The sequence below is a fragment of the Muscardinus avellanarius genome (genome assembly GCF_963383645.1).
Source record: "Muscardinus avellanarius genome assembly, chromosome: 9".
NCBI lineage: Eukaryota > Metazoa > Chordata > Mammalia > Rodentia > Gliridae > Muscardinus > Muscardinus avellanarius.
In genome coordinates this window covers 54,507,330-54,533,498 of record NC_137795.1, presented here as the reverse complement: position 1 = coordinate 54,533,498, position 26,169 = coordinate 54,507,330, and the positions used below count along the sequence as shown (strand labels likewise).

At 33.3% G+C, this 26,169-nt stretch overlaps 1 protein-coding gene across 2 annotated transcripts in view; it reads left to right on the top strand.

Annotated features, from left to right (window-relative positions):
* The window catches only part of PCLO (piccolo presynaptic cytomatrix protein), a gene marked incomplete at both ends in the record, with an annotated part of 389,946 nt that overhangs the window by 315,223 nt on the left and 48,554 nt on the right, over positions 1-26,169 (top strand). For both annotated transcript variants that reach the window (XM_080701058.1, XM_080701057.1), the window contains 4 exons: positions 3,447-3,540; positions 5,682-5,753; positions 7,302-7,482; positions 8,948-9,142. In XM_080701058.1, the coding sequence (XP_080557184.1) occupies positions 3,447-3,540; positions 5,682-5,753; positions 7,302-7,482; positions 8,948-9,142 (542 nt within the window). The remainder of the gene's footprint in view (positions 1-3,446; positions 3,541-5,681; positions 5,754-7,301; positions 7,483-8,947; positions 9,143-26,169) is intronic.

Sequence of the window (26,169 nt, the reverse complement as noted above, 5' to 3'; positions counted from 1 at the left end):
AAATCGGATTTTCTGTGTTCTAATAATACGACTAGTTAATAACTATACAACATTCCCAGCATAACATTTTTCTTCTGGGTTTCTTTGTGTGTGTGTGTGATACTGGGGTTCCTGGAAACCCTTCTACCTCCGGGCCACACTCCCAGACCTATTTTTTTTTTTTTTAATTTGGAAACAGGGCACCACCATGCCCTGCTGGGTTTCATTTTTTTTATGTATTAAGTGGAATAATAAATAGTATCTATCTTATAGGAATGCTATGAGGATTAAATAAGTTAACACAAAAAATAATTTCCTCTGCCCAGGAAAAATTAGGAATTTAATAAAAGTTATCATTTTAGTATGCTTACTTTTAAATATGATTTTCAAACATGAATCAAATATATGATGATATGTTAAATAGATGATTATATTGTTAGTACAATTAAGGAAAGGTTTTACAGTTATACATCTTGATAAATATTCACAGTTCCTAGCTAGGTGTGGTGGCACATGCCTGCAATTCCAGTAGTTGGGAGGCAGAGACAGGAGGATCCAGGTTCACAGCCAGCCTCAGCTACTTAGTGAGACCCTGTTTCAAAATAAGGAATAAAGTAGGGATGAGGGTGGAACTCGGAGGTAGAATGCTTTTGGGTTCAATCCCCAGTACCACAAAAATAAATAAAATAGGGCTGGAGTATAGCTTGGAGGTAGAATACCTCTGCATTCAATCTCCAGTATCAAAAATTTTAAAAAGATTCAATCCCCAGTAGAGAGTTGGTATTTAATTATTATTTTTAGCTGTATAAGTGAAAAAATGAGTAAAGGAAGATATAAAAATTTTAATGACCATTATTCCTATTTATGGATTAAGAAAAGATAGTGACTAATATATCCTTTTGAAAACATTGCAGTACAATGGATGATTTTGATATATTCATATTCATAATTTTAGTAGAAGTACACGAGTTTGTATTTGACATTTATTCTTGTTAAAATTACAGAGATTCAAATTTTTAGAAACTGAAATAATAATTTTACTGCTTGTCAGTGTAATGTGAATCTTATCCTTAATACAGTTTTCCATGATTTCCTCACTTTGATAACTAAGCCTAAAAGAAACAGAAATTTTAAACCTCATACTATCATGTGTTTTGTTTTCTAAGTTTACCTCTCTAGAAGAATAGCTGCTATCCTAGAGTACCGACCAAAGTTTGTTACCAGCTTAAAAGTGGTCACATTAATTCTTCCTTTGTCCTAATCAAAAAACAAACAAAAATTCAGTGCCTAAAATGTGAAGGAACAAAGCTTACCAAATTTTTTAAGCTTTCTGTTGTAAAATATTTCAAAGTTCATTTTAAATGCTACTTAGTATTTCATTGATTGAATATATAAGGCAGTTATTCATTCTGAATAACTGCCTTATATATTCAATCAATGAAATACTTATATATTAATTTCTGTTGAAATTAATGTTTTTGAGCAAATTTTCTGAAAATAGGTAGGATAATTTAAAGTAGAAGTGAAATAAATACATGTGGAATATTCTGGATGTTTCATGTATATAAACTTAAATTTTACTAGATACTGGCAAATCTGAAAAGTGTATGTGCAAACATAACTTTCTATTTAGTCTATAAGAGTTTCTGTTTTTTTTAAATCATTATCTATACATTTCCACAAAATGTTTGTAATTTGTATTGAATGACAAAATTATCAAATTCTGCTGTTTTATGCATTCAAATAAGTTGGTGAAAAGTGAGAAGAATGCTGCTTTATTTTTTAATTTGGATTCAGCTCACAATTGTGGATGTGTGAAGTGTTATGAGATACAGGCTCAATGTGTCTCAAATTTGGCTACACATTACATTTACCTGGGAGCTTAAAAAAAATCCTAATGCTGATTAATTATATCAGCTCTTTTTGAGAATGCAGGGGTAGAGAAAGTCAGAACTCAGATGCCCAGGTAATCCATTTTGTAGTCACTGTTGGAAGGTGTATGGCCCTGCATCTCGCTGGTAAAAGAATAAAACCAGAGAGAAGGGAAATACTTGACTGCAGAGCCATCTCAAAAAGTGAGTGGTAAACTAGAGTTTGATTCTCAATAGCAAATAATTTGTATTTAATTTAAAATTATATTTAATTTAAATTTAATTTAATTTGTATTTAATTTAAACTACATTAAACAGCATACTTTACCAAGAGTGTCACAATATATACTTTAGATGTTATAGATATTATGGAATTTCACTGATAGCAGTAGCCATTCTTCATCCTTTTCTTAGTTTATGTAGTCATTACTATATTTTTGGAAAAAAAATGAAAGACCATTAACTTTGCTGACATGTTAAATATAAAACTATTGGAAAGTTGGAGACCAAAGTATTATTTATGAGGCAAGAAGATATTGCTGTTACCATATAGTTTACATAATTATCTCCAACATTCAAGAAGGAATAAAGTTTCTAAAATTATAGGATAGATAGAACTCCTACAGTCATTTCTTTATTATTTTAATGTGCTTTAATTGGTATATTATAGTCTCACGTCATAATGTAAATCATGTTGACAATGGCATACATGCACACAGAACTTAGTGGGACCCCTCAGCCCTCTATCTTCCCCCTTTTCACTACAGAATACTAAGATTGACATTAATATATTTACATATGTACATGTAATTGGTGATAGTATTTCCATTAATTAAACTGTCTTCTCCCTCCCCTTCCCTTAGACCACCTCCCTAGCTCCACTAAGGTTTCTATTCCATTACCTGGAGTTTTTTCTGGTATCATAATTACTACCTAGCTTGCACACATTAGAGTAAACATATGACCCTTCACTTTCTGTGATTGGCTAATCTCACTAAACATAATGTTCTCCAGATCCTTTTATTTTCTTGAGTATCACAAAATGTTGTTCTTCTATATTTCTGAGTAGAATTCCATTGTGTGTATTTCCTATAATTTTGTACTCCATCTGTTTGTTGATGGACACCTAAGTTTGTTTCTTAATTTGCTGTTGTGAATTATATTGCTATGAACATGGATATGCATATAGTTCTCTGGCTTAAGCCTACTTGGAAAAATACCTAGGAGCAGTATGGCCTGATCATGTGGTGGATCCATTCTCAATTTTCCAAGGAATCTCCACACCGTTCTCCATAGTGGCTAAACTAGTTTGCAATTTCACCAATAGTGTAGAAGAGTTCCTATTTTCCCACATCCTTGCCAATATATATTGATTTTAATAAAAACTGATTAGGGCAAACAAAACTAAAGGCATGAGCATATTTTTAAATTGTCATTATGCATTCAACTTAAAATAAGGTTTAAGGAACAATGATGATGAGATGATTGTACACTGATTTGAAGCAAAATATTAAGAGTCTACATGTCCTTCAAGTTGACTGTGAAGTCATCAGTTAAGGTGAATAATCAAAATAACTTTCTTTTTTTCCAATTCAGTGCTGAGTACAAGAGAAGGACTAAATATGTTCAGAAAAGCCTTAACCCTGAGTGGAATCAAACAGTAATTTATAAAAGTATTTCTATGGAACAGGTATGTAATAATATTTTCTAGGTGGCAGATTTAGGATGATAGAAATATAATGGTAGCAATATTGAATGATTGAGACCCATATCAATTTTTACTATATAGACAAAAAGAGTTAAATAAAATACATGTAAGAAATGTAACCAATGGAAAGAAATGAGAGTTCAGAAAAAGGGGGAAAGTAAATGTATACATTTAGAAGAAATATCCAAAATAATGAACAAGTGAAACATGATTCCTGGAACGTTTTCCATTTATTATTTAATTTTAAAAATTTCAATTGACTGAGTCATATACTTTGGGGGAAAATATTTTTCAACTGGCTGTAGTTTGACTTTCATAAATAATACAAAGTAAATATAAAATTCAATGAATCAAAATATTTTAGGAATCTATCACTATTTGAAATTGAGGCCTTCTGAGATAAGGCATTATAAGATTATACTGTACAGAAGTTAACCAGGACACAAGATTATCACTAAATGACTCTAAGCAAAACTTCATCAATGTGCTTTTGAAAATATGTACTCCATACTTTTCCATAAATGCAGAAAATAACTGATAATCTCTAAAGTTAAATTCAGAGAAGAAAGAATACTAATAAGACAGAAAAAATCCATTTATACAAAACATCTTACAAGCCAATTGTCTTTCAAAATGAGACTTTTGTCCTATATACAAAAATCAGTCCATATAATTCATCACAAACAGACCCAAAGACACAAATCACATGATAATTTCAATAGACACTAGAAAAGCCTTTGACAAAATTCAACATCCATTTATGCTAAAAGCACTGCAGAGAATCAGGATAGAAAGAACATACCTCAACATCATAAAGACAATATACAATATGTTTTTATTTATTATGATGTTGGCTTACACCAACACCATATTAAATGGGGAAAAACTGAGAATTCCCCCTAAAAACAGGAACAAGAGAAGGATGTCTATTATCACCACTTCGTTTCAATATAGTACTTGAGACTCCAGCCAGAACAATAAGGCAAGAAAAGGAAATCAAAAGAGTACAAATAGGAAAAAAAAAAACTAAAACTCTCCCTATTTGCACATGACATGATGTTATACTTAGAAGATACAACAAACCCAACCAAAAGGCTTATAGAACTAATCAACAAATTCAGTATGGCATCTAGATACAAAATCAATCTTAAAAATCAGAAGGTATGGTATGCCAACCTTAAATCCACTGAAAAATCCAGAAAACACTTTCACTCATGAAATCCCACAAAAAAATAAAATACTTAGGAATAAACTTAACCAAGGAAAAAAAAGAACTCTACAACGAAAATTATAAAACATTGAAAAAAGAAATTGTAAAAGAACTTAGAAAATGTAAAGATCTTTCATGTTTTTGGATAGGCAGAATAAGTATCATCAAAACGGACATTCTTCCAAAAGTGACCTACAGATTCAATGCAATACCCATTAAATTACCAAACTCATTCCTCACAGACATAGAAAATCATTCCTTGGAACAACAAAAACCCAGAATAGCCAAAGTAGTTCTCAACAACAAAAAACACACAGAAGGAATCACAGTACCTAACTTTATACTACAGAGTCATAGTAATAAAAACAGCATGGTACTGGTACAAAAACAGTTATATAGACCAATGAAAGATTAAGTTGATTAGAGTTGAAGTTAGATATAAATGTTAATATGGGTTCTTTAATTTGAACAAAGTTAAAATCTACCTGGCAGAATAAGACAATGCTAGTGTATTTTCTGGAAATTACTAAAATAAAAAGCTATCATCTAAATATATTAATCGTGGATATTTTTACAATCTGTGTATTCTTATATATAAAGAATATTAACATATTCTGCTTTCTATTTTTTAAATGGGTTTCATGAGGGGTGGATAGAACAATAGGAAAGAAGTTAGTATTTTGTTCACAAAACAATGAAATCCTTTATGATTAAACACTAGATTGGAAAGCAAAATAACCTTTAAAGTATTATAAAATATTTAGTAAAATACTACTAGTTATAGATTAAAATCCAGGTCATTTTACATAAATGGAAAGTATTCAAGGATGAAAATAAGTTAGTCTACTGTATGAACATAATGAAAATTTCTGATGTAAAAATAGGGTTTTTGACTGTTTTATTTAAACTATAGCTAAAGAAGAAAACCCTGGAGGTAACAGTTTGGGATTATGATAGATTTTCTTCCAATGACTTCCTAGGGGAGGTAAGTTTGATTTCGTGTTTTTTGTTTTATTTGCTGCCATCATAAACCACCAATCAAATGCACTTATTTCTTAAACTTTTAAAATATTCATTTCTGAATAAAATCCTTTTACAGATGGAATTTATTTTCTGAGTTTCTCTTTGACTAGATGAATAACAACTTGAGAAATGGTTTTTACCTACTACTTCATATAATGTATAATTAACTTGCAAAATTAATTCAATTTTATAGTATGCACAGCAATAATCATTCTATGAGTTCAAATGAGATTAGAGGTAACAAGCTTTTGTTATAAATTTAGCTAGCTCTCTAAAAATGCAATTTCAGGTTCTTTAATTTCTGTTCCTCATTATATGTGTGAATGACTTTAGGTAACATTTTACATTATTATTTATGATTAAATATAATAAAATTTCTCAGATATTATGAAAAGCAAACTAGAAATAGGAGGAAATAAGCAGTTTTCATATAAATTTATAAGGAATCAGAACTAGTGGAGTGATTAGGTCTTAAGGTTGTTTTTTTTAAAATCTTTAATGTTCCTAAACTATTTTATTTAGGGATCTTAAAATAGAAAATTTAGATAATGTTTTAAAAAAGGATCTCCAAGAAATCTAAAACCAACAAAATGTGATCTCTTTTTAATAGAGACTTATATATAAAGTAGTTGTATAGTCTAGGCAATAGTGAGGACTTCTTTGATTTTTAAGATTCTGTACCCCTCTTTTCTACCAACATCAAACCATATAACACCCACCTCAGACTATCTTAGTCCAGCAACTTGGACTGATCTTGACTGTAGGCAGGGCTGCTTTAGAATACAATATCTGATTTAATGTTTTATTTCAAAAAACTGACTTGTTTGAAGTCCAATGTAGTGTCTTTTGTTTACATGAGCCTATGGCATATATGGCATATATCAGTTGTACTGTAATATATATACTCTCCAAACCTTATATTAAGAAGCTATGAAATTTATTACAGCAACTCTAAAATGTGTCATAATTTATGTACCACTGAGAAAAACTATTGATTAAACCATGACACAATGCTTTCTCATCAGCAGCTGTTAGTCATATCACTATTTTAAATATTGAAGTGTTTTAAAATAGAAAAAAATAATTACGAATTATTCATTATTTTCATTTTGTTCTTCTTGTGACTATTATCACATATTTTTTATAGTTGAGTTTAGGACTAGAAGTTCATATAACAAAAGAAAAGATTTTTGTTCCATGGAAAGATTGACTTATGAGTCTACTTCTTTGCATAACATTTAAATAATTCAGTTTTTAGTCAAAGACTTTATATAGTTCAGTTTAATCACATTTATTAACCAACCAATATACACAAGTCATTGATTCCAATATTACCAGTGAAGAAAGATGAGAAAAAGAAAGAAAATTGATGAAGGCATTATCCTCCTCAAAAGTTATACTGAATCTTTTGGTCTATACTCTTGAATAAATTTTATGTTAAAGAAAAAATTAATGAATGAATCATAGATTAATGCATAAATTATAATGATTTATTATGCTCTTTTTTCAGGTACTGATTGATTTATCTAGCACATCTCACCTTGATAACACTCCTAGGTGGTATCCACTCAAAGAACAGACTGAAAGTATTGACCATGGCAAGTCTCATTCCAGTCAGAGCAGCCAACAGTCTCCAAAGCCATCTGTCATCAAAAGCAGAAGCCATGGTATCTTTCCTGACCCATCAAAGGGTAGGAGATATTTCAAGTAGAAATAAAGTTTTTTGTCTATTTATTTACTAAGTATTTTTGAATGTGTCTGTATATTTAATGTATTTGAAAATCTAGAGTCTGTTGTCAAAAGATAGAATATCATGAAAAGACTGGGTATGGAATTGGGAAAAATGGACTCTTATCTCACTTCAGCACATACTTAAGTGTATGACTTAGCAGTCTTTACTTTTACTCTCCATTTAGCAACCTGTAAAACAGAGGGTATTGGCTGCATGAACTATTTGGCCTTTTCTGTTTCTCAGAATTCTTCATAATACAATTTTAGAAAATGCTTGATTTATTTTGTAAAGAAAATATAAAATTTCCTTCTAGCATACTGAATAAACATAATCATCATTACTACTTATATATTCCTGTTAATTGTTTGAATCTGATTTTTCATAAATACAGGCTTACTCTATAAGTATAATTTTGGCTCCTGTCTTTTACTTATCATACCAAGAATTTTTACTCTTATCAAAACAAATGGTATGTGTAAATTTCCTGAGTCTCTTAAATATTAGGTTCAAAATAATTTTTAGCTATTTTATTTTTAAATAAAAATAGAATGCATTGAGTTTGCCAATATACACAGCATTCTTTGAAACGTGTGATATCTTATTTAGCTATATTGAGCTATTTATAAATATTAAATGAAATGTTTTATATTAGACTTGAGTATTGCCTTCTTGTATCTCATGTATTTCTGAGAGAGTATATAAAATTAAAAAGTGTTTCTGTTGTACTTTAAAAGGAAATAGATTATAAATATGTTTTAGAAGATGGGAAACTAAGGCCATGTCTAGTAGGCCATAGAGTTGATACACTGAACACTGACTACACTGCATGCTGCAGATTATTTGAATGAGTTTTCTAGATCTTTTATGGATTCCACTTAGTAATCCTAAATTTGCCCTGCTTAACTTTCTGCAAGATGAGTATAAAACCTCTCTTTCTGTGACTACATTAGCAAATATGTGATCTATACATTCTCCAAAACTCACTGAAATGATGATTCTGTAGTCTCCAAATTTATTATGTCCTAATAAATCTCACCCCTTATCAAAAAATACTATATTTTTATTAAAAAATTTTTCCATAGCAGTGTAAGCCTATTTTCTCTTACCTGATCTCTCCTTGAATGAATAGAGTTGCAGGGTGAAAATAAAAATTAATACATTCATTACTTAGGGCTAGTTAGTTTGAATGTATTAATTTTTATGACTGTATCTCATTTCAAGGCTCTGATCCCTTTGTCATTTATCCCACAAATTGTTTTCCAAATGTTTAATCACATTACTATATGGTAAGCAGTTGCATAAATGAATCATAAAAGACAGTATTAACATACATCTTAGACAGTTTCAAATTATGTGTAGACCAAGCTTGGTAGTAAGGAGACTGGAGCCACTTTAACTTTAACTTTCTACCCTTTTGTAAACAGACATGCAGGTTCCCACCATTGAGAAATCCCATAGTAGTCCTGGTAGCTCAAAATCATCATCTGAAGGTCATCTCCGTTCTCATGGACCGTCTCGCAGTCAAAGCAAAACCAGCGTCACTCAGACCCACCTGGAAGATGCAGGGGCTGCCATAGCCGCTGCCGAAGCTGCTGTGCAACAACTCCGCATTCAACCAAGTAAAAGACGCAAATAAATTCCTCAGCATGGCAGCTTAATGTTCATCTGTTGCCTTTCTCTCCTGCTGTCCTTCCCTGTTTGCTTTCTGTTTTTGGCATCCCCTGCTCACTCTGTTCTCTGTCCCTTTGTCTGTGTAAGAACAACAGTATCAATACATAAATATGCTCTTTCTTATTTAGTTAATTTTTTTAATTTACATAGACTGCAGTAAAACTGGCTGTTTCTCCTTTGTTTCCACCATCCGTCCAACCTGGCTCATAGTATTTGGTAGCTGTGTCTGTGGTGTTTGCAGGCAAAGCAATGTTGTGTGTCCTTTTTGTGTGCGCTTAAATATACTTAAGAATGCAGAAATTATAAGCACAAGTAGTTGCCAGTTTTCCAGGCATTACACCAAAAAAGCACACACACACACACACACACACACACACACACACACATTATTTAGAGAATAGCAATGAGATTCTTCACCTGAAAACACTCAAAAATTTTAGGCAGAACAGTAGTGAAACCACCAGTGAAGTTCTAGAACATAGGGGAAAAAGCCATTTTGAGTCAGCACTTAAAAACACTAAGAAATTATGCATGTAAGACATTGTAGTTTTTGATGTGTGAATCTTCCTAGTCTTTGGGAAAATATGTGCAGAAAATCATATTTCCTATATTCTCTAAAAATACATAATATTTATATAAGTATATGTGATGGGGTATTATAACCTCATTAAGGAGCACAATTGGGTCCATTCTTTTGGATCACACTTTGTATACGATAACAGAGAATTTACAGGTTACTTTTCTTCCTAATCATTGAAATTGTTTTAAAGTCAAGATGTGCTTTGTCTAGTAACTGTACATCAAAGTATAGCTAGTCACCCATCTTAACTGCTGTATTTTTCATTTCATTTGTGAAAATAAAGTCAATTAGTAGAATTATTTAAGAACCTAAGTACAGATACTTAACAAATGTAGGTGCACTGTTACTTCCAAGTAGCATTAGGCAATGAGATTGATTGTTGTCTTCCCCATCCCCTTGGTCATCATTTCCAAAGAAACAGCCAGTTTTAACCCCGTTTAGTGCTGTGCATGTGGTGTCCTTTTGGCATTTGAAGACACAATTTAAGTAGAGCAAAAGAACACTTCTGTTTGCATGAATAACATTTAAGCTGGTTCCATCTGAGGATACATACTCTGGGTTTCCATTTCACCCACACTGCCACAGCAGCACATAAAAGCGGTCAGTCTAATCATGCCAGGAAGCAGCACAGACACAGCATAGCAGGAGTCCTCCCCATTCAAAGAACTCAGTCTGATAATCTGCCTCCACCAGCCAATGGCAACCAAGACCAAAGCCAGCTAGCCCTCAGGAAGGTGATGTCCGATGGACCAGTGAAGCCAGAAGGAGGTGAGCAGAAAGGCCCTGTTCAAAGCACACAGCAAGAACATCCCTCACATTTAAAACTCTCATCTTTACTTTTTAGAGGTTGTCTGATAAAATATGTTTATTCACTTTTTAATGTGCTTTTGTGGGCATGGCATTTTAGGAGTTCATCATCACCATGTAAGTCCCAAGATCAATCTCGTAATATATTGACTACGGTGATTTGTATTTTTCTATGCACTGGGCATCTTTTGACTTTTGTGGGAAATAGATTAACAGTATTCATATTGCAGAATGGAATGCATGCTACTAACCTAATCTGTTCAAGCATGACTATAAATATGTTGCATTGTGATAAAAGTTTAAATTGCTCACAATTCAAGTTAGCATACCAGCTGGAATGTAGATCAGTTTTTGTTGCATATTATTTGAAGTGTAACTTTTTGGAAATTCTTAGAGGAAAGCCAAGGAAAAATTGTTAATGCACTCATTCACCTTTACATGGTGAAAGTTCTCTCTTGATCCTACAAACAGACATTTTCCATTCGTGTTTCCATAGTTGTTAAGTGTATCAGATGTGTTGGGCATGTGAATATCCAAGTGCCTGTGTAACAAATAAAGTATCTTTATTTCATTCATAAACTACTGGGTTCTGAGCCATTGTTATATGATGCAGCATAAAACAAGTGTGTCAGTTTTGTTTTCTCATTTGATTGCCTGCAGTAGGGCTTAGTGACTACCCCATTGCTAGTGAGAGATATAATGATAAAAACATTTAGAAGCAGAACAAAGTTCCACATGGGAAACATAAGATAGGAGGAAAATAATTAACAATAAGAGCATCAGAGCTCACATGAAAACATAAATAGATGATGGGACTGGGCTATCCCAGGCAACACTTCCACTGTATCTTCCATGTCTGAGCTTCTTGACAATCTTCTCATGCTTCTGGATAGATGAAGGTGAATACCATGGGCCCATGCGTTGGAGATGTAGGTAACCTGGATTCCATGGCTGTATTCAGAAAGGAAACTAACCTGGCCCCGACATAGGTGTTTTCCCCAAGGAAGAGTGCTACTGCCTGGGATAGAAAATCAAAGTAGGGTGATTGTGACATTATCTTCAAAGTTAATTTAAAAACATATCTTAAAGTTTTTTTTTTAATGATAACAGTGTTAGTCCTCTTAAATACTTCCCTGCCCAAAACTCAAATTTGTGGATATCACCACAAAATTAAACCCAAGCCCTGTATACTCCTATTACATTTTTATTTTTTGAAAATATATATTTAATATGTTCTACTTCTAATTAAGAAGGTAGTAGATGGAGATGTTTATTTGCCAGATAAAACAGAAAAAATTAGCTTAAATATTAGTATTAGTCCTGAATATGTGTTTTCTCAGCCCAGTTTATAGATCATAACCAGAGCACAGTTTCCCTGTCCTTGCTAGTCTTACAAGTACTTTTTGAAAAAAATACTTAAAATTCTAACTCTCACCTTTTCTCCCATCAAATAATTTCTGTTGATTTCTTCATGTTATTCATTTTCTTACTTGGAATATTATGTCTCAGTAATCAAATACTTCCTTACTTCATTCTTTATTTTTAAGTATTGTAATTTAAGTATTTCTATGTAATTATTTTGTAAGATTTTTATCATAAATTTGGTTCTTAAAATTTGTATGAAGATGTTTTTTATCCACTTTTCTTTGAATAATGTTCAAATAGGTATTCCTTACATTTAAAATGCTATGATTGAATTAGAAGTCACTGTTGACATCATAATCATAAGGAACACTAGATAATATAGCATGCTTTCTTGTTCAATTTTGTCCTAATAGATGATAAATAAAATGCCCTGTTTTCTAAAATATAAATGTATTATTTCCCTGCTACTAAAAATGTACCAATAATATAATTGAAGCATGCATTTTGCCCAGTGCCTAATAGCAAACGTGCTATAGGATTAAGTTTATATAAAATATGATGCAGTTTGTTTAAACCTTGGGGAGAAGAGGCAAGTTTCTCTCCACTAGTCATAGCCTACATAAGTATTAGTAATATTTTTTCATGTTTTGGTAGAAGTCTCCCATCTCAGTCCTCACAATGGATAATCCCACCTGCATTCTTAAAAAAATGCTCTACATTTGAATAGTTCTTCACCTTGTACAGTGATTTGTCATCCATTTCTCATTATATCACACTGAGTGGTTGAGGTGATCATTCAGATATTCTTATTCCTGTTTTATGGGTGAATAGTCAAAACGTCAGAGGGGTGGGATGGCTGATATAAGAACACACAGTTATGACTCTGAGGCCTTTGATGTTTAAATGCATGGGCTCCCTTGAAATCAAACCATCCTGGTCACAATAAAAACAATTATCATTTACTTATTTATCACTAAAATTATTGCAAATTATTACAGGTAGCTAGAAATGGTGGCACAATACAATTTAGACATTCTCTGCCTACATAATCCTATTTTCTAAGGGCTGGTGACTTAAGCTGCTGAAAAGCAAAAGCAACAAAAACTCCCCACCCCCACACAAGCCCAGGGAGGCAGTGGGTAGGGTCTGTGGGGGAGGAAGCTGTGTGTACATCTGTAGGATTTTTATCAAGGGTGACAAAATTGTCCCTAAAGAGCATTTCATATTTTTTGTAAGCTTCTCAGCAGATTTCTATTTGAACTAGCATAGTATATAGGTCAAACAAGAATTATAGAGTGAGCCAATAGAACTTCTTCTCTCCTTCTGGAGTTTTGTTGCATGCTGGGAAATCTGAAAGGAAAGATCAGATTGTGCCAGACCCTCCCGATGCCTAAGTAACTCTGTTTGTATTTAGAAATCCCTGAAAAGTATTTTTGTCCATGCTTCCTGGTTTGGTTGAGCACAGGCTCAATCATTTTAGAAGGTGGCACCAGTCAGGGAAGAGAGCTTAGAAAGTAAATTTTTTTGTTATTTGTTTTTTTTTTGTTTGTTTGTTTTGTTTTGTTTTTGAGAAGCATGCCAAACCTGAAACAAACAGAAGCATTCATAATACCTTAGCATCCTTAATATGGAAGATTAATTTATTGACATCTAACATAATAAATTTTAAATGCAATTTGAAATTCCTGCTTTTGTTTGATACTAAGATTTTAGGTGTGATTTTTATGTTTAGAAAGAGATAATAGAGAATAGGTATATATATATCTCTTGCCTGGGCAACAAAACAAGAGCTGATAGAATGGGTTAAAGAGGATAGGTTAGAATATATATGTGAGGGGAAGTACAGATCCAAGTTTCTTGAGGTGGCCGGATTATGGGAGAAAGCCTGAAACTACTTCCACAGACCACTGCTGGAGACTCCACTTTCAATAAAGCTCATTTGTGGCACCTGTCAAAGAAGAGTTTCCTGTCCATGTGTTGCCTTGGTGGACTTAACTAGCTGTCACTCTGTGGCACTTGCTCTTGTGGGCAAGTGGTAGTGGGTGGCTGGGTTGGGGACTGGGCGGGCTCTGGGAATGGAGGGAATTATTGGTTATAAAAGGTACTAGTTAACCAATGTCTCAATTTCTTCTGACCTAAAGTAGATGATCACTTTTAGTCAAAAGGAATTTAGCCTTCTCTGTGTCTGGAAAAGACAGGGTCTGTAAGGAAAAGGAGAAATAATAAGCAAATTCAGAAGGGGTTCATTTGGGGGGGGATGTCTTCTTTACCATTGTGTGTACATGGTTAATAAAACAGTTTCACATTCCTTATTACACTGTGTTTGTACAAAAGCAAAGTTTTAAAATATTTAAAAAATAAAACCCTGAGCAGCTTAAAATGAAAACTGCAATGTGAACACAGCATACATCCAACAAAATCTGAGAGAATCAATTTGAATAATTTTTAGCTTTCAAAGTTCTATGCCTGTTCTCTGGGGGTCAAGGGCATACTTTGTTGTCTGAAAATCAAAGTGTTTTTTGAGAGTTTCCATATCTTTGTAGAAATGATCGCATAAGCATTTTCAAATATTTCTGTAGTCATTTGAATTTATTGCCAGAAATATCTCTTCTATACATACAAAATCATAGTTGATAAATGTATTCTGATTATATTTTAATCATATGACACTCTCTTATATATGACTGTCATTCCTTAATGCAAAGCCACTGACTTATTGTCAATGGGAATTTTTCTCTTTTCCAGTAGTAGCCATGGATCTTCACCAAGTCATGCTCATACTTTGGTCCATGTAGGAGATTTTTATGTTTATTTTATCTGACAGGAATAGCAAGCCAACTGGCCCATCTAAATATTAAACTTGACTTCAGTAACGCTATGCTTTAGACAAACTATCTGACAACGGGCCTATATGATGAGGATAGGACTATTATACATGATTTAAGAAGAGGGAGTCTTAATTGTTAATATACCAAAATCCTTTTAGCAAGTAATACCATGAAATCTAAATTTTAAAATTCAAATTATTTCACCTTGGACTTTGAGCAAGTTATTTTCAAAAAGTTATTTATCAACTTACCACCAGGGAGCAGAACCAAAGAAAATGAGACAGACAAGTCAATAGAGGGAAGAATTGAGATACATGGAGCATGAGAAGCCTGGTGCAGACACACAGGGGACACTGGACAGGGAGGGTTCATTATGACCATGAGGCCAGGAACTTTCTCATCTGGGTAGGAGAGTACTTAGAACCCTAGGAATGGAGGAAAGCCAAAGATTGGCTGCTTAACAATTTGCCTAAATGTAAATATCCCTCATGAAATTGCTTGTTTTTCTACATTTCATCCATATGTACTATACATTTCTTATAAAACCATGATACTTCACCCATTGTCCATTATATATGATTTTTAGAAAATGATGTGGATATAGAATAGGATGAAGGTAACATTCATGTGTACTGAACTAGACTGTGAAATAGTTTTTGTTTTTATTACCATGTTGTATGTGTTAACATATAACTAGCAACAAATAAGTCAAACATATACTTTAAAAGAAAGCATATTTTGCTGGACATGGCAAAACACTCCTGTAATCCCACACACTCCTGTAATCCCAGTACATGGGAGGTTGAGACAGGAGGATTGCAGGTTCAAAACCGACCAAGGCAATTTAGTGAGACTCTGTTTCAGAAATAAAAAGGGCTGTCGGGTGTGGTGGCTCACGCTTGTAATCACCCCCGCTTGGGAGGCGGAGACAGGAGGATCGCCCAGGTTTGAAACCAGCCTCGCTGGCTTAAGAGACCCTGTTTCCAAATTTAAAAAGTATAAAAATAGGTCTGGGAGTGTAGCCCGGAGGTAGAAGGTTTCCAGAAACCCCAGTACCATGAAAAAAATAAAATAAATAAAATAAAAAGGGCTGAAGTGTAACTCAAGGATTCAATCTCTAGAACAAAAAAAGCATATTTTATCAGAAATATCATAAATAAAGAATTTTGGTTGGGATATTGAGTTTGTTAGATGTCTTAATAGAAATGACCTAGATAAGCTGGGCGTGGTGGCGAATGCTTGTAATCCCAGTACTTGGGAGACTGAAACAGGAAGATTGCCCAGGTTTGAAGCCAGCCTCAGCTACTGAGTGAGGCTGACAGCAACTTAGTGACACCCTGTTTTCAAATAAAATATGAAATAGGTTGGGGAGTGTAGCCCGAAGGTAGAAAGCCTCTGGGTTCCATCCCCAGCACTACAAAAAAAAAAAAAGAAAGAAAGAAAAGAAAAAGAGAAATGACCTAGATATAATGACCTGTTTAAGAATACTGAAAGATACAATTAATAAATGAATTTTGTTGATAATTTAAATAGAAGCTAAAGAAAAAAATAGCACAAATCACACATAATTTTTTAATAAATATGCTTTGTAAAAGCCAGGAGCATTGATCCCTACCTTTAATAACACAAGGACAGTGAAAGAAAAATTTTGCTATATTTGTTCTTAAGAACATAAAAGCAAAATCTACTTTTCCTCATTAAAACATTTTAAATTAAAAAACCACATGATTTGCCAGGCATGGTGGCACATGCTTGTAATCCCAGCAATTGGGAGGCTGAGACTGGAGGATGGTGGTTTGCGGACAGCCTCAGCTACTACTTAGTGAGGCCCTCTGCAACTTAGTGAGACCCTGTTTCAAAATAAAAAAAAATAATAATAAATAGGGCAGGGGGTGTAGCTTGGAGGTTGAATGCCCCAGGGTTCCATCCCTAGACCCGCAAAAATAAAGACAACATGATTTTAAGTTCTATAGATCACTATTTTTATCTGACTCTATATGAAAAGAACTTGTATATAAATAAACAGAAAATGGACATTTTGAGAGCTACTTAAATGTCTTTCTATTGAAATCTATGGTATACTTTAATTTTAGTTCACTTTAAAGCATTCTTGTTGCTAACAACATTTCATAAAGTAAATAACTATTGAATTACTATTTTTTCTATCCAACTACTAATATACAAGAATATTTAAAAGACAACCTGTAAAGACAACCCCTTTTGGAAAGAACATTATTTTATGCCTGCCAGTTTTGACTTTTTACTCTGCTTTCTATGCATCATAAAATAACTATTTTGATTCAGTTTTAGCAAAAATAGAATGGGTAAGTAAATTTGTATGCTATTTATAATTTTAATTCAGACCATAAAGTTATAAAGTTCTCTATGAAGCAAGTTCTAAAGCTTAGAGAAAATTGAAAAAATAAAAGAAACCATGTCAAAAGAAGTTAACAACTTAGTACGTTTTCCATACATAACATAAAATGAAAAGCACAATAAAATCGTCTTGATACATACAGTGCAGTGCTATCAACTGAGTTGGTACAACTTGTTTCTTCTCATTTTCACAGTTTTTCATTTTCATCTCTGTAGTTCTAGTAATTCTCAGAGTATGCCCACTGACCCCTGGGAGCTCAAAAAACCCTGTTATGGACATGTAAGACTGAAAACTTTAATATGAAAATGTTATTTGCTACTGGGCATGGTGGGCTTCACACCTGTAATTTGAGTATTTGAAAGGCTGATACAGGAGGATAGTAGGTTCAAAACCAGCCTCAGCAACTTATTGAAACCCTGTTTCCAAATAAAAAATAACAGGACTGGAGGTGTGGCTCAGACATAGAATGTCCCTGGGTTTACATTCATTCTTACTCAAGTACACAGTGGAATTTTCCCGTGGCTACAGAATATATGTTTGATGGCTTAAAAAAATGTGTTTGTTTTTATGTTATTTTATATTATTATTATTATTATTATTATTATTATTATTATTAATTTTTGGTGGTACTGGGGTTCCTGGAAACCCTTCTACCTTCGAGCTACGCTCCCAGACCTATTTTTATACTTTTTTTATTTGGAAACAGAGTCTCTTAAGCCGCTGGCTTTGAACCTGAGCAATCCTCCTGTCTCCGCCTCCCAAGCACGGGGATTACAACCACGCCTGGCTATGTTTTTATTAAAAATAAGTATCAGTAGATATAAAATACACAAAGTAAATTGGAGTTAGAAAATAATTTTAAGGATCTTGAGACCAAAATGTTTAAGATCCACTGACCTAGACCTTGTATACAAGTATAATTTGACAATAAGCAAGGGTTAGATAATGATGATTAGAAGAATATCTAAAGATTAGATAACAAATGCATTTGTCTTCCAAGACAAACGTATTTGTCTCCAAATGTCCTGTGCCATATACATGTCTCCAGTTGATTTTCAGAACCCATGTTTACTTTCTCATTTAATTTTTAATTAATATTGACAAATGAAACTTTTCTACTTTTAAGGTAATTTGGAGGGGAGCGGTACTGAGAATTTTTTTTTTAGGTCTGGGGAGGGAACCCAGGGGCATTTGACCTCTGAGCTACACCCCCTGCCCTATTTTTTATTCTTTATTTTGAAACCAGGAGTCACTGAGTTGCAGAGGGCCTCACTAACTAGCTGAGGCTGTCCGTAAACCACAGTCCTCCAGGTCTCAGCCTCGCAAATGTTGGGATTACAAGCGTGCGCCAGCAAGCCCGGCTCAGTACTGAGAATTGAACCCAAACAAGGACATTCCATCCCTGAGCTACATCCCCAGCTCTATTTTTATTTTTTATTTTGAAACAGGGTCTCACTAAGTTGCGGAGTACTCACTAAGTAGCTGAGGCTGGCAGAGAACCAGTGATCTTCCTGTCTCAGCATCACAAGTACTTGTATTACAAACGTTCACCACCATGCCCAGCTTAAGGCAAATTTAAAATACACTGGTCATTTTTTAGATGTTTATATGTCGATAGTCAATACTTCTTTCTTGTGGAATTTGACTGGTAAGTTGCCTTTCAGCTTTCATTAAGCTGCTCCAAGTCTAATATGAAATGATAGAAGTATTATAAAGATAGAATACATTTCATTTTTTGTTATCATAAAGAAAAATTTTATTGGAAAACAATTGTTTATATGCTATTAGTTTCTTCTCTTGCGTTGTATTATCTGCATTACTTGTCCACAAACAATAGGAAAACCGAAGATTATCACTTTGAAGAAAAATTGACAGTTTCTTACCTCTTACCTAAAACTGGATCCTTAATTTCAGGTATATAATTAAATCTTTAAATATTTAAAACCTAAAGGATATTCTGAAAGTATGGATTTATCACCATAATAGCAAATATTATCTGGATTTCCTTTATTTATCATTTATTCACATTCATGGATATAGCTATTTAATCTTTTTTTTTTTCAGTACTGGGGATGGAACCCAGGGGGATTGTGTCTTCGAGCTACACCCCGAGCTGGGATTACAAGTGTACACCACCACACCTGGCTCCTATTTAATCTTTTTAGTACATACTGTATTCTAGAACTTCTTCAAGTTGTTGGTGATAGTACAGCAAACAAAACAGACAAAAAGCACAGTCCCTGTGAATTCCCATCCTAGTATAATTTACTGAGTAATCAGGTAATAAATGTACCTAAGAATAGTGAAATGTGAGAACAGTTTTCCTACCTTCAAATGAGAGGGAGAGGAAATGCCGTCTTTGACCTAAGTTTATATTCAACCAAACATCACCATGTTTAGAAATGTCTAGAAAATAGAAGTAGTCATATTTTCATACACCTTAGCTCTTGTTCTCTCCCATGATTTTTATAATCCACATGTATATAACCAGCTACAGGAGAATACAAAGTGTTTGATAATGACCAGTTTGGAAAATAAGAGTTTAAATTTCATGGGTGTGCCCATGCATTTATCAAATAGTTGTCTAAGCTGCTTCTTTACTCTGTGGCCATTGACTCAATTTGAATTATATGAGAAATATATATATATATATAATATGATTATTAACATCAGTTTGACCTTATCAATTTATTATTTATTTACACTGGAAATATGGTCAACTTTATTTCCATTGGGCAGAATTTTTAAAATCAAATTATTTGGATTTCATTTAAGAATAGCATCCTTTTAGCCAAAGTATTCACGATCTGAATTACCAGTGTACTGGGCATGGTGGTACTCACTTGTAATTCCAGTACTTGGGAGGCTGAGACAAGAGGATCACAGGTCATGGCTAGCTTAATCTACTTAGTGAGGCCCTCTGCATCTCAGTGAGACCCAGTTTCAAAATATAAACATAAAATAGGACTTAGGGGTATAGCTAAGAGGTAGAATGCCCCTAAGTTTAATCTCCGGTACTTCATAATAAATTGACAGACAGATGATAGATAGATGATAGATAATCAAAGTTTCAGGATTATGTGAAAAAATTTTAATGACTTTTTAAAATTACAATCAATTGGCATGCATCACAGTAGTCTTTATTACTGCCTGACTGCTTTTGTTTTTGTCTTTTCCCTCTGTCATCACTAAGAAATTCTTGTCTTATGATCTAATGCATGCCTAGTGCAGGCAAACTGCAAGAAAAAAAATTTCATTTATTTATTTATTTGTTTGTTTGTTTGTTTATACTGGAGATCAAACTCAGGAGCAGTTTGCCTCCAAGCTATGCCCTAGACCCCTCTTTTTAAAATTTACTTTGAAACATAGCTTTGCTAAATTGCTGAGACTGACCTTTAACTGGGATAACAGGCCTACACCAGCACATCTGGCTAGAGAAGAATATTTCTGTTTCAAAAGAGAATGAAATAAGGCAGACACAGGAGGATCAAAGGTTCAAAGCCAGCCTCAGCAGCTTAGTGAGTCTATCAGCAACTTAGTGAGACCCTTTTTCCAAATAAAATATAAAATAGGTCTGGAGGTGTGGCCTGGAGGTAGAAGGACCCTGGGTTTCATCCCCAGTGCCACACACACAAATAGAGAATGAAATAAATGTTGAAAATTTGAGTTCCCTATGAAAAATTGACATGTCCCGGGTTTGTTATTTCTTTTTTTTTTTTTTTTTTTTTTTTTTTTTGGTGGTACTGGGGTTCCTGGAAGTCCTTCTTCCTCCGGGCTACACTCCCACACCTATTTTATATTTTTGAAACAGGGTCTCTTACGCCAGCACGGCCGGCTTCGAACCTGCGCGATCCTCCTGTCTCCGCCTCCCAAGCGCGGGGATTACAAGCGTGCGCCACCACGCCCGGCCTTGTTATTTCTTTCAAATCTAATTATCATCATTATTTTTTAAAGATAACAATATTTATTACATGAGCATTTTTAGCACAAAATCAAAACTTGTTACTTGATATTTTTGTTCATTTACTGTATTTTAATGTAGCTAATATTTAGAATAAATTTATTAAAGATAAAATGAAAGATTTCTTAATTTCCTTTAGGGATGATATCTTAGTCAAACTTTATTCATTACTCACTATGAAATTTTAATACCCACTATAAATACTTAAGTGGATTCTTCCAAAGTCAGTTCCTAACCAGAAACATCTCAAAAAAGAAAAATATACTTAAAAGGCAAGCTTTAGAATAAAATGCAAGAATTATATTGTACTGAGCCATCATGTATTTTCATGTTAAAGTTTTTACCAGGTCATTCGTTAAACTAAATTTACTCTCATTTGTCATATTGAGGTTTTATGTCATTATTTTGATTCCCTGAAGTGATCACTGATCCTATTATCTATACTGTCAGAGTGAGTGATTAGTAAGTATGGTAAACACCTGCAAATTACTGATAGCATTAGAGAAGAACCAACTGAATTGTTTATTACAATGTCTTGAAACTTAAGTCATAAGGCAAATGTGTGCAAAGAGAAAAAATTGTGAACACAGAGCTTTGCAAGTTTATTGGAATAACAAACTAAACCATCACTTTTTCATCTTCCTCCCTAAAAGAAGCTATATGAATTTGGAATATCTTAAGAAGCTTTTTGATTTTTACAGGATAAAAAGACTACAGCATTTCATGTCTCATGGTTTGTAATACTCTAGTAGTAGGTGTGTGTGTGTGTGTGTGTGTGTGTGTGTGTGTGTGTGTGTGTGATATTTATCTATTACGACATATATAGTCATTTGATAATTTTACATTTCAAAAAAGATATTTTAGTAGTATCCTTCAACTACCCCTCCTAAGAACTTACAAATGATTTATATAGATGTCAGAACTCTAATACTTTGTGAAAACTTGTAATGTGAAGGTATGTGAACACTCCTATAAATAGCTATTGAAGCTATCTATGCCATTTTTCTAGTGTCCTATTTCCTTTAAATATTTTAAGATTAGTGCACAAACTAAAATACATTTATAAAAATAATAAAGTTTTAAAGAACTGCTTAAATTATTAACCCTGAATGTAATAGGAAAATGCAATTAGACAAAATTTTAGGAAAAATATATTACTAATGTTGGTCACATTGCAACTTAAAACCTAACCATTTCAGGTCCATATTCAAATGAAATTTCAAAAATGAGATAAAAATTCAAAATTCTTTCTGTATAAGAATCCTTTCTGTATTATACTTTCTGTATAATTGTATAATACAAAAAATAAAAAACAGATAGATGGGAGAAAGACAAGAGACAGACTCTGGGAGGAAGGAAAGAAGGAAGGAAGGAAGGAAGGAAGGAAGGAAGGAAGGAAGGAAGGAGCAAAAGTAGAAATGTCCCCTAAAGTAAATGCTAGGGAGTCAAAGATAAAGCTAGCTAAAGAAAAAAAATGCCTAAATACATGATTTCTAAAATAACTAGGTAGTTACTTCAATTCATAAAACTATTGGACTAAACAAAAATATTATATTTTTAAATTTCAAGTAGTTATTCCTAAAGTTCTGTAGACTGTGTCAATAAAGGTAATGTCTAACACTTTATGGACCAACCAGGTAATTTAAGAAATTAAAAGCCACCTATAAAAATCAGGCATGATGGCACACGCTTGTAATCCTAGCATTTGGGAGGCTGAGACCAGAGGATCAGTTTGCGGACAGCCTCAGGTACTCATTGAGGCCATCTGCAACTTAATGAGACCCTGTTTCAAAATAAAGAATAAAAAATAGGGTAGGGGTTGTAGCTCGGAGGTCGAATGTTCTTGGTTCCAATCCCCAGACCCGCAAAAAAAATGAATTAATTAACTAATTAATTAAAAATGAAAGCTACCTATATAATAAATTATTCCAGAAGTATGTGTAAGTAACATTGCTGGACCACAATTTTAGGACCAGTGATAGAACATCACAGGCACCACAGCTAAATACATTCCAAGCACTGAATTTTGAGATTGTCAGAAATCTCACCTTTTTGAGACTACTTAATGTGATAAAAGTGGATTAACACTTTTAAAATTTATTTTCTCTCAGGCGTGTGACCTGAAAAATCCATTTAATTATTACAAGGATTAATTTCTAAAGGCAAAACAATAGTTCTGGAGCAGGATATCTTTACAGTCCCTACTAGCTTCTAATTTCTATGATTCCACAATTTAAAGCCGGGCGTGGTGGCTCATGCTTGTAATCCCAGCGCTTGGGAGGCTGAGACAGGAGGATCTAACAGGTTCGAAGCCAGCCTCAGCTATTTGGTGAGGCTCTCAGCAACTCAGTGAGACCTTGTTTCCAAATAAAATATAAAACTGTTCTGGGAATATAGCCCAGAGGTAGAAAGTCCCTGGGTTCCATCCCCAGTTCCACCAAAAAATAAAAAAAATAAATTAAATAAAAAATCGCTGGACTGCAAGCACAGTGCTGCCATCGTGTGGTAGGTACAGTGATGGGTCTGCATACTCCAGTACAATAGAGGAGGAAAAAAATAACAGATGGGCAGTCAAGAGACAGTACTAGATTTAATTAAGGTTAACCAAAGTGGAGTAATAAAAGAGAATGATGTCTAATCATCTTACAGCCAAAGAAAGCAAAGAGGTTAATGAATAATGTAAAGCAGATGGAATTGCCTCATAGAAGATAAATTCTGTTTACTTGGAATACCCCCTCAATAATTGAGTCTCAAAAATGATCAACATTCTAAGATTTATTCTTCTAGGGCATGGAGATCCTCTCTCCAGTAGTGAGTATAGGCATATCATCCACTCTTTCCTGTAGTTGGTACTTGATAGCACAATTAGAACTACAAAAAGACACACACAACATGTAGCTTATAAAAATGACTCAAAAACGTATTTTATTAGGTTTAGAAGCTTCAAGTCTACTAAGAAATAATAACTTTTTATATACAATATACAGATTATAATAGATTCATGTATAAAAGATTCTCAAATGCCAAAAAAGTGGAAGAATAAAACCAAGGTAGCATATTTGGGGGTTAATTTTTAAATCATAAAATTATGGAAGATAATATTTAGTTTTAATGCTTCAAGGTGTCATTTACTTTAGGAACATAGAAAGACAAAGTTATAATTAAATATAACTTGGAGCTCTCCAATTGTCTGTATACCAAGATGGGAGGTGAACACAAATTCTAGCATTTCTAGTAGTGACGGCTCCCACACTACATGACTATACAGAGTAATTTCTTTTGCGATTCTAATTCAAGTATTGTATATTATAGTCATGGTCTGATGTGAACCTTTTAGTAATTCATAAACCTATACTTTCTAGTGTTTTAGAACATTATCAATAAATGTTTTCTTCAATCAAACCAGGTTTTGAGGTGAATGGAATTTTTTAAAAAGTAGTAGTCTGCACTCGATAATATTTTTCTACATGGCATGTCAGATTAAAGTTGCCAGTTCAACCGGGCATGGTGGTGCACGCTTATAATCCCAGCATTTGGAAGGCTGAGACAGGAGGATCCCTCAGCTACTTAGTGAGGCTCTTTGCAACTCAGTGAGACCCTGTTTCAAAATAAAGCATAAAAAAATAGGATTGGGGGTATAGCTCGGCGATAGAATGCCCCTGGGTTCCATCCCTATTACTGAAAAAAAAAAATGTTGCCAGTTCAAATTTTAAAAAATACAAAATATTTGATTCCATAATATTTCCCTGGAAAAGAATACTGAGGGGAAAAAAAAACAAAATGCTTTTCATATTAAGTGAACTTTTTGATGAGACATATATATGATTTGCTTAAAACCCACAATTAAATAGAAAGTAAAATTCTCTCTACCAAATTATTTGTGTATTTTAGTGGTTTGGTTTAAGTAGAACAATATTAATGTATTGTTTATTTATTTATTCATTAAGTAATGCTTTATCATGGTTGCAGAACAAGCCTTTAAGGAGGTTACAAAGGAGCAAATAGAGGCTCTGCTTCCAATTACAAAACTATAACCAAAATAGAAAATGGTAGTGTCCATAAAAGATACAGATAATGTGCAATGAGGAGTCCAGATTTAGGAGAGATCATTCCAATTAGGAAGAAAAAGAAAATACATGACTCAGAGGATATGTGAACTAGATTATTAGAGATAAGTTTAATTTAGGTGCAAATGTAGACAGGCTAGGGAAGGTATAACAAAGCTAGAAAGAGCATAACCAAACCAAAAGAACCAGAAGGATTGGTATGAGTGGGCTTCATGTAAAACGCACAAAGAAGATTCATGGGAAATAAATTTCAAAAGGGGCAGAGTAATACAGAATCACAAGAGTCAAACTAAAGAACTTGGCTCAAGTCTTTAGATGTCTTGAAATTACATAAGTAGCAATCTGAATAAGTCCTAAAAGCATTTTATTCATTAAAAAGTTTGTATTAATTTAAATTTAGTTCAATTTAATACAATTGATGCTTGTTTATTTGAGTTCTGTGTCAAGAAAAAATTAGAAAATATGTATGTTGCTATAATTGTCTGGAAAAGAACTATCAAGATAATTTGATTTTAGCACAAGTTCATCAAATCCTCTGCATTTTTATATGTTCTTATAGTATTTTATGCTATGTAGGTACAGACCAGTAAAGAGAGAAAATTTACTGTGTGTTTTAATTTTCATTAACTAAATGTGACCTTATATAGCTCTACCAGGTTAAGAACAAAACTTAAAGTCAAACTCCAGATGTTTATTAAGATAATTTAAAACATCTAGATTTATTTTAATCAGTCTCCTGACTTCCCACAAATTTCTCTAGATTCAACCTGAGATATAATTTTTTTGGCAGAGATGTTGGCTAGATTTAGACTTGTGCCACTATAGTATATGCTCCCTGGATTTTATTTTCCTTAATTTTATATTTCTTTTAAAAATATTATTTGTTTGCATTTAAAATAGTGGCAGCACTTCAGCAAGCTTTCCAAACAAGATTTCTTCTCAAGAAAACAGGAAACATGAAAAAAAAATCTATCTTTCCTTATATTTATT